At 51.1% G+C, this 8,873-nt stretch overlaps 1 protein-coding gene across 1 annotated transcript; it reads left to right on the top strand.

The window, feature by feature from the left end:
• The first annotated feature begins 425 nt into the window (after positions 1–425).
• Positions 426–7,388, top strand: MMP9 (matrix metallopeptidase 9). The gene is made up of 13 exons (XM_043980274.1): positions 426–591; positions 898–1,130; positions 1,407–1,555; positions 1,684–1,812; positions 1,978–2,151; positions 2,325–2,498; positions 2,605–2,778; positions 2,951–3,106; positions 3,347–3,632; positions 3,741–3,880; positions 4,897–5,047; positions 5,132–5,235; positions 7,073–7,388. The coding sequence occupies exons 1-13, from the start codon at positions 442–444 to the stop codon at positions 7,189–7,191; spliced, it is 2,139 nt and encodes a 712-aa protein (XP_043836209.1). The 5' UTR covers positions 426–441; the 3' UTR covers positions 7,192–7,388.
• Positions 7,389–8,873: the final 1,485 nt, after the last annotated feature.

Below are 8,873 nucleotides of genomic sequence, written 5' to 3'. Positions count from 1 at the left end.
AGATTGTAACATGCTGAGCTCCTTTGGATTGACCCACTGGCTTCATCCTCTCTATCCTGTTCCCACAGACGCTGCAACTTGGAAAACCTCAATCTATCCTGCTGTGCTTAAACTCCTTCAGCTTGGCTGTGGTTTCCTGCATCTGGGGTCCTGACTCGACAAATCAAGCTCCAGTTGTTAAAAGGGGGGGGGGTGAGGGGAAGAGAGTCATGGTTATGGGGGCTGGAGCCAGGCAAAAAGGGGGGAAATGAGCTTCAATTCAAGAGAAGCACCCCCCCCCAGACTTCTGAATCTCCTGAGTCACTATTGGCAGACCTGAAGAGCAGGGTAAGAGGGGCGGGGTTCCTGCCCCTCCTTCCTTTCTGCCTGCCCCCTGACTCATCCTTTGTTCTATAAAGCCCCTTCTGTACCTTCGGGCTCCAGTCTGCCACAGAGCTCACCATGTCAGTGCTTTGGCCTTTCCTCAAGCTGATGCTCTTAGTGCTGAGCCACTGCTCAGCTGCCCCCCGAAGGCACCCTTCTTCCGGGCCTATTCTGATCAACTTCCCAGGCGAGACAAAGAACAATCTCACTGACCAGCAATTCGCTGAGGTAGGCAGCTGACCCGCCTAAGGGGCTTGAGAGACAGGAGTCCAGAAAAGTGGATGAAGAGAATGGGCAGGGGATAGGTTAGAGGTGTGCTTAGGATACCACAGAGTGAAGTAGGGCCTAAACAGGGAGTGTGGTGTGCACCTGAAGCTAGATGTTGGGATGTACGAGGGGTGACTGACATTAGGGAGGATGTACCCAGGGTAGGGCACAGGGACTATAAAAGGCAAGCATTGGGCCGTCTGGCTAAAGGGGACAGTGAGGATGGGAGAGGACTAGGGTGATCAGCTGCAAATCACTTCCCACCAGGAGTACCTGAATCGTTACGGCTACGTCCCGGCAGGGTTGCTACACAACGGCAATGCTCCTTGGAAGCGTGCGCTAAGGAAACTTCAGCGTCAGCTGGCCCTGCCACTGACAGGAGAGCTGGACAGCGCCACCCTAGCAGCAATGCGCGCCCCGCGCTGCGGAGTGCCCGACGTGGGCCGATTCCAAACCTTCGAGGGCGAGCTCAAGTGGAAACATCAGAACATCACCTATCGGTTAGCAGGAAGAGGAGTCAGGGCATGGGGAATGAGGAAGCACTTGTATTGCAGGAACTCCTGGGGAGAGTGTGGAGGAAAGTGGCCAAGGGCGAGAAATTAGGAGACCTGGGTTCCAGTCCCAGCTCTGGCACGAACTCATTATGTGGCCTTAGAAACCTGCCCCCACCCACTCCGTGTGTGTGCGTGCGTGCGTGCGTGTGTGTGTGTGTGTGTGTGTGTGTGTGTGTGTGTGTGTGAGCGCGCTCGCGCTCTGATTCTCTTACCTTCTTGTAGGGTCCAGAATTACTCCCCAGACCTGCCTCCTGAAGTGACGGATGACGCTTTTGATCGAGCCTTCGCTCTATGGAGTAGCGTGACCCCACTCACCTTTACCCGTCTCAGCAGTGGGGACGCAGACATCCTTATCCAGTTTGGGACCAAAGGTGAGGGGGCAGTCAACGGAGTGCACTGGAAGAGCTGTGGTGGAGTGGAGTGGGCGAGGAAAAGGCTCCAGTAGTTCCCTTCCTGTGGCCTCATATTGACCCGGTCCCTTCCTCTTCTCCTTTGCCAGAACATGGTGATGGATATCCTTTCGACGGGAAAGATGGGCTCTTGGCTCACGCTTTCCCCCCCGGCCCAGGAATCCAGGGAGATGCCCATTTTGACGACGATGAATTCTGGACCCTGGGCAAAGGCGTCGGTGAGCTTTCATATCATCATCCCTCCCTCCCACCTCCCTCCCACCTCCCTCCACCTCCCCTCCTCCACCCCCACTGAATTGTGCACCTCTTCCTCTCCCAGGTAGGGCTCTCCCTTGGGAAGGTCCAGTCCGACCTAACTCTCTGCTCTCCCCCTCCTCCCACAGTGGTCCAAACGCGGTTCGGGAACGCAAAGGGCGCCCCCTGCCACTTTCCCTTCATCTTCGAGGGCCGCTCCTACTCTTCCTGCACCACCGAAGGCCGCTCTGACGGGCTGCCCTGGTGCAGCACTACAGCTAACTACGACACTGACAACCTCTACGGCTTCTGCCCCAGCGAATGTGAGCTGCGGGCCCAGATGAAGTGGGGGCGGGGATAGAAAGTGAGGGAAGAATGAGATGAGGGGGAGAGTCAGCGGCTCCTACCTTCGCCTCCTGGGGTCTCAGAGATGGAATTCTAACTAGGGAACGAAAGGAAGGGTGAACCTAATTCTAGCACCGCCTCTTGACTCTAGTGCTCTACACCCTGGACGGTAACGCCAATGGAGAACCTTGCGTGTTCCCCTTCACCTTCGAGGGTCGTTCCTACACAGCCTGCACCACCGACGGACGCTCTGATGGCTACCGCTGGTGCGCCACCACAGCCAATTACGATCAGGACAAGACTTACGGCTTCTGCCCCAACCGAGGTACTGATTTTGCCTTCCGCTGCACCTCTCCCCACCTCTTCCTAGAGGAAAATGCCATCCTCCCTGCCCTTCTCCCCTTCACGGCCCGACTCTACTTCTTTTACAGATACTGCGGTAACCGGAGGCAACTCTCAAGGGGAACCCTGCGTCTTTCCCTTCACTTTCCTGAATCGAGAATACTCCGCCTGCACCAGTGAGGGCCGCACTGATGGTCATCTCTGGTGTGCAACCACAGATGACTTCGACCGGGACCGCAAGTGGGGGTTCTGTCAGGATCGAGGTAGGATGGGTGGATTAAGCGTCTCAAGGGAAGGACTCGAGCTGAGACAGCACGAGGGGTGGATGATGGAGAGAGATGTCAGAGGCTAAGAAGGGATGCGGTGAGGATAGGAGGGGGAGGGAACAGGGAGGGAGAATCTAGACACTTTCTTCATTCCCCGTTCCTCGTCCAGGATACAGCTTATTCCTTGTGGCCGCGCACGAGTTTGGGCACGCACTGGGTTTGGACCACTCATCTGTGCGGGAAGCGTTGATGTTCCCAATGTACAGTTTTACCGAGGGACCCCCATTGCATCCGGATGACGTGAAGGGAATCCAACATCTGTATGGTGAGGATGGTAGTACACTATCTGGTTATGCGGTGAGAAAGGGCAGGGAACCAACATCCAAATGGTGAGAGAGAGCATCCTAATTCCAACATCTACATATCGATATCTCAATATATCTATATACTGAGAGGTGGTGATAGGAGAAGCACCCGGTTACCTGTAGAGTCGGGTAATGGGGATTGAGAAGGGGATAGATAAAGAGAAGGAAGTCTTATTCCCTTCTTGTCTTCCCATATTTAGGTTCTAGGACTGAGCCGGACCCCAAACCTCCGACCTCCTCTCCTTTAGAGCCAGATTCCACCACCCAGTCCAATGCTTGCCCCACCCTGCCCCCCATCGCCAGACCCACCGGCCCTCCTACCGCTCGACCCTCAGCACTCCCCACTGCTGGCCCCACTGGTCCTCCCACAGCCAACCCCGCTGTGCCTCCCACTGAGCCCTTGGACCCAGCTGATGACGTCTGTGGCGTACATATATTCGATGCCATCGCTGAGATCCGCGGCCTGCTTCACTTATTTAAAGACGGGTGAGCACTGGTCTCTGGACCACTCAGAGGGTGACTTAAATGCAGTTCTGGGAGGGGATGGCCTGAACTGTGGCTGAGCGCCCCCTGCTGTTCTCCTTTCTTCCTCAGGCGGTACTGGCGAGTCCAGCAGGGCTCCAATGGGCGGGCTCAAGGCCCCTTCTTCATAGCCAATACCTGGTCTGCATTGCCCCCGAAACTGGATACCGCTTTTGAAGATCCACTTACTAAGAAACTCTTCTTCTTCTCAGGTAAAGGTGTAGGGAGCTCCACCCCCGACAATCCTCCACGAATTCTCCTGATGAGACGGGTCCTTAAAGGACCATAGAGAATGGATCGGGATAATGGCTCTGTAACCCAGATATGAACCCAGGTTCATAACCTATGGAGATGGAAGGGACTCAAGAAACCACCTAGTTCAAACCTCTTGTTTTACAGATTATGCGATTTACCCAAGGTTACACTGGAGTAGCAAATAGCAGAGTTAGAATAAGAATTGACTCCCAATTCAGTGCTCCTTCCAACATAACTGTTTCTCCTTTTCCCTGTAAAATGGAGAATGCAAAGGTACAGACTACCTTTAGAACAAAATTCCTCCCCCCCCCCCCCAGCCGTGAGGCAATGAGGGTTAAGTGACTTGCCCAGAGTCACACAGCTAGTAAGTGTCAAGTGTCTGAGGCTGGATTTGAACTCAGGTCCTCCTAAATCCAGGGCCAGTCCTTTATTCACTGAGCCACCTAGCTGCCCCCAGAACAGAATTCCTTTTACATCCAACAATAATAAGCAACTCACATTTCTATAGCATTTTAAGGTTTATAAAGTGTTTTCTTCATTGTAGTCTTGTGAAGTAGGCAAAGTGTGACTCTCCTTCCTCCCCCCACCCCCACCCCCACTTTCATTTTACAGATAAGGAAACTGAAGCTCAGAGAGATTATATAACTTTCTCACGATCACGTAGCTAAATAAGTGTCAGAGCAGAGATTCAAATCCAGATCTCTTGATTCCAAACCTAGCACTCTTTCTATTATATCATCCTGCCCTTAAAATTTCTCTTGGATGTGGGTCCTTAGTCTTTCTCTTACTTTCTTTTTTCTTTCTTTCTTTCTTTTTTGCAAGGCAATGAGGGTTAAGTGACTTGCCCAGGGTCACACAGCTAGTAAGTGTCAAGTGTCTGAGGTCAGATTTGAACTCAGGTCTTTCTGAATCCAGGGCCAGTGTTTTATCCACTGCACTACCTAGCTGTCCCCCTTTCTCTTACTTTCTGCAGGCCAACAGGTATGGGTATACACAGGCCAGTCAGTTCTGGGACCCCGACGACTGGATAAACTGGGCCTAGATTCCAACGTGCACAGCATAACTGGTGCCATTCCACGAAATGGGGGCAAGGTGCTATTGTTCAGCCATAATCAATTTTGGAGGTGAGAGAGGACCTGAGCAGAGTAAGGTGATTGGGGGGAGGGATGCTTGGGTATGGGACATAAATCCTAACACTTTCTTTCAAGGTTGGATGTGAAGAAGCAAAAGGTAGAGCCAAGTGAACCTTACCCTGTGGAGGGCATGTTCCCTGGAGTACCTGAGGATGTTCATGATGTTTTCCTGTATCAAGGTAAGGAATGCAGGTCTGAGGCTGTCCCTTTTCTATTACATGTTACTCCATGCCTATCTCTATTTTCTTGGCTCCCCTTCCCCATCATTCTCATGAGATAAAACAGGATTTCTCACCTGGGAAGGGAGAGGGTGGAATTGGTCTGGGATTATTTATAGTTGGGTGTGATAAAAATAAAAATAAAATACGGTTTGTAATTATTGAAAACCTTCTAGAGAACAGGGGGTTTTAACTTTGGGTCCACAGACTCCACATGGTTTGTAGATGGAATTCAGGGGGTCATGAACTTAGATAGGAAAAATACATCTTTATTCCAATAGAATTGGCTTTTTGGGTAATCCTATGTATTTTATTAACTTAAAAACATGATTCTGAGAAAGGAGTCCATAGACTTCACCAGACTGCCAAAGGGGGTCATGACATAAAGGTGAAGAACTCCTTTTCCAGAAAGCATTATTAAAGAGATAGTTTATAAGCAATTTAGAACAAAGAGAAGCAGTGGTCAATAGGAGCCAATTAAGGTTCACTAAGAACAAGCTCTCTTAGACTAACCTAATTTCCTTTTTTGACCCATAGGTCAGGGGAATGCTTATCAAATTTGGAGATGATACAAAAACTGGGAAGAGTAGTTAATGTGTTGGGTAGCAGAATAACAATCCAAGAAAAAACGTCTATAGACTAGGACTATTGGGCTTAATCTAAAAAGATTAACTTCAATGAGGGTAAATATGAAGCTCTGCACTTAGATTCTAAAAATCACTAGTTCAGCTATATTGAGGGAGAATGTGGCCAGTCAACACTGGGTGATAAAGGTGGTAGGGTTTAGTTAGCCACAGGTTCCATATGAGTCATTTCTGTCATGTGGTAGCTAACCAAATCTCAGTCTCCATGATTCAAAGTCTAACATCCAGAATCAAAGAGGTGACTGTCCCATTGTTCTCTGACCTGGTCAAATGCCATCAGGAATTCTGGGAACCTCACTTCAGGAAGAACATGGAGAAGGTGTAACCTTTCCAGAGGAGAGTGACCAGGATGGGAACTCATGCCATGTCATGTCATGGGTGAAGAAACTGGAGGATGTTTAGCAGATATTTAGGGAAATTATAAATATTGAATATCTGAAGAGTTATCATAAGAAAAAAGTCTTAGACTTAAGTCAGGAAGGGGAATTTACAGGAAGGTAAATTTCAGCTCAATAATTTCAGCACTTTCAAAAATTTTCTAACAATGGATTTAGCTGCCCTTTTTTTCCTTTTTCTTTTTCCTTTTTTTTGCGAGGCAATTGGGGTTAAGTGACTTGCCCAGGGTCACACAGCTAGTAAGTGTTAAGTGTCTGAAGCCGAATGTGAACTCAGGTACTCCAGGGCCGGTGCATCTAGCTGCCCCCCCCCCCTTTAAACAATCTTTTCATTTCATTTCATTTAATTTCATTCATTCATTTATTTATTTATATATATATATATTTTTAGCGAGGTAATTGGGGTTAAGTGACTTGCCCAGGGTCACACAGCTAGTAAGTGTTAAGTATCTAAGGTCGGATTTGAACTCAGGTACTCCTGAATCCAAGGCCAGTGCTTTATCCACTGCGCCATCTAGCTGCCCCTGCCCCCCCCCCCCTTTTTTTAAAGTAGTGAACTCCCCACCGTCGTCAGAGATATTAAAATAGAGACTAGATGAATGTCAAGAATGCAGTTGAGGGGAGTGGTCCCAGTGAGTGGAGGTTTGGATTGCGGATGACATTCCCTTACCGGTGGGGAGATTAGAGTAGGTGACTTCTGAGATCCCTTTCCAAATCTGAGATACGATCTTCACATCCCCTCCCCACTTCCATCCATAGAAAAGTCGTACTTCTGCCAGGACCGCTTCTTCTGGCGAGTGAGTTCTCAGAACCAGGTGAACAAGGTGGACCAGGTGGGCTACGTGACTTACGACCTCCTGCACTGCCCAGAGGAATAATCTCTCATGTCCCCGGGCTCTGCCAGAGCCGTGGATATGGGAGCTAAGGAAGGAGTGGACGAAGTTTTGTTGTGCAAATGGGGATAGATCTGAAACCAGCTGAAGGTGCGGGCCGGCCCGCAGCGGGAGGCCAGGCAGGGCCAGGCCGGTTCCTTCCTCCCAGTCGCGAATGTTTCTAATAAACTCGGATTTTCGTAGGCTTGCTCAATCGGATTTAGTTTGTCCTCTTGGGGCCCATGATCAGGGAGAGGGCTGAGGGGGAGGGGTCTGTGTGTAGTAGTGGTGGGGGGAGGTGTTTTAAGACTTAATGGGACAGCGAGAAGACTCCTTGGACTGGAAAGAGGAGCCTGACCAGAAAGGGTCCTGGGTTGGGTTAAAGAGCCAACCCCACATATTCCAATACCACCCCACCCCGCCAAATACATGCGTACCTCTTCCTGTTCCGGGGGTTGCCCTCTCTGAAAGGCCAAGAAAGGGCGTAAGGGCGCTAGGACCCTGCGAGACAAGTAGCAGTAGTCGGGCGGGGGGGTGGGAGGTGGGGGGGAGCAGCTCAGTCTCCCTCCAGGAGACCCGGCTGCAGCTACTTAAGAGATCTGGGTACAAACCTGAGCAGGCAGTACCTGAACACCCCACCCCCTTCCGATCCTCCCCACTCCCACCCCGCACGCACCATGAGCCGGAGGTTCACAGTCACCTCTCTGTCCCCTGTGGGACGCCAGGGGCCCTCCAGCCCGGGTCCCCACTTGGACCCCGACCTGCGCGGTTGCCGGGGAGAAGACACCAAAGGTAGCCGAAATCGGAGGGTAGCTGCTAGGGACCTAAAGGAAAGGAGGCGGGGCTGAGCTGGCCAGGGGAGAAAGGGCGGGGCCAGAGCCAAGGGGTGGGCACTAACCTGATGAATGGCCTTGTGAAGAAGGGGCGGAGCTAAACCGAGGTGGGCAGGGCCTTTAAGAAAGGGCGGGGTTGAGCCCTCTGGGAGATTGGTACCTAGTAGTGGTCAAGAGGGGATAGATAGGGTAAATTTGGAAAAGAGAAGGTGGAGTCTAAAAGGGCAGGATTTGAGGGGGGCGGAGCGGGGGTTTAGGATGGGACGTGAGCCTGGGCCTTGGATGGACTGGGGCCTCTAGGAAGAAAATGAGTATTCCAGGCTAGAGGAAGGATTACTGTTTTTTTGGAGCCACAGAGAGACCTCACCCCATGAGAGCAGTTGAGGGACCCAGGAGGAACCCCTGCTCTCCTCTCCCACCATTCAGCTGTCCTCGAGAGCCAGCAGGAATCTAGCACTGGATTGGGCCTCAGGATTCCCGTTTCCTCTCCTGGTCTTTGCTCCGCAAATCGTCCTGTGTCTCAGTTTCTCCTTGTGGGAGAGGAGGAATGCCCCATTGCGCTTAGGATCTCCAGAAGTGGAGCTGTAAGGCTCATCCCGTGGGACAGAACTGGGGAAATTAGAGAAGCTGAAAGGGAAGGGAAATGTTTCCACAGGACCTTCCAAGAGCTGAGGAACTGGTGTGGGAAGGACGGAGCAGAGCTGAGTACTATTGCTAATAAGGAAGTGCTTTTCCTATTCAGTTCCCCTTCTTGCACGATATTCCTTACCTACTGCAGTCCTCTCCCCTTCCCTGTTGGATTAACTGGCTGTATGACCTGAGGCAAATCCTTTTCTTCTCTGGGCCTCAGTTCAC

Source organism: Dromiciops gliroides, chromosome 2 (genome assembly GCF_019393635.1).
Source record: "Dromiciops gliroides isolate mDroGli1 chromosome 2, mDroGli1.pri, whole genome shotgun sequence".
Lineage (NCBI taxonomy): Eukaryota > Metazoa > Chordata > Mammalia > Microbiotheria > Microbiotheriidae > Dromiciops > Dromiciops gliroides.
The sequence above is the reverse complement of the archived record's forward strand: the minus strand, read 5'-3'. Positions and strand labels throughout refer to the sequence as shown.

Bases quoted from the DNA above. Each gene is read 5' to 3' on its own strand.
- MMP9 (XM_043980274.1), top strand. From the start codon at position 442: ATGTCAGTGCTTTGGCCTTTCCTCAAGCTGATGCTCTTAGTGCTGAGC. The intron at 1,813-1,977 runs GTGAGCTTTCAT...CTCCTCCCACAG, and splicing joins GACCCTGGGCAAAGGCGTCG to TGGTCCAAACGCGGTTCGGG. The intron at 2,152-2,324 runs GTGAGCTGCGGG...TCTTGACTCTAG, and splicing joins CGGCTTCTGCCCCAGCGAAT to TGCTCTACACCCTGGACGGT.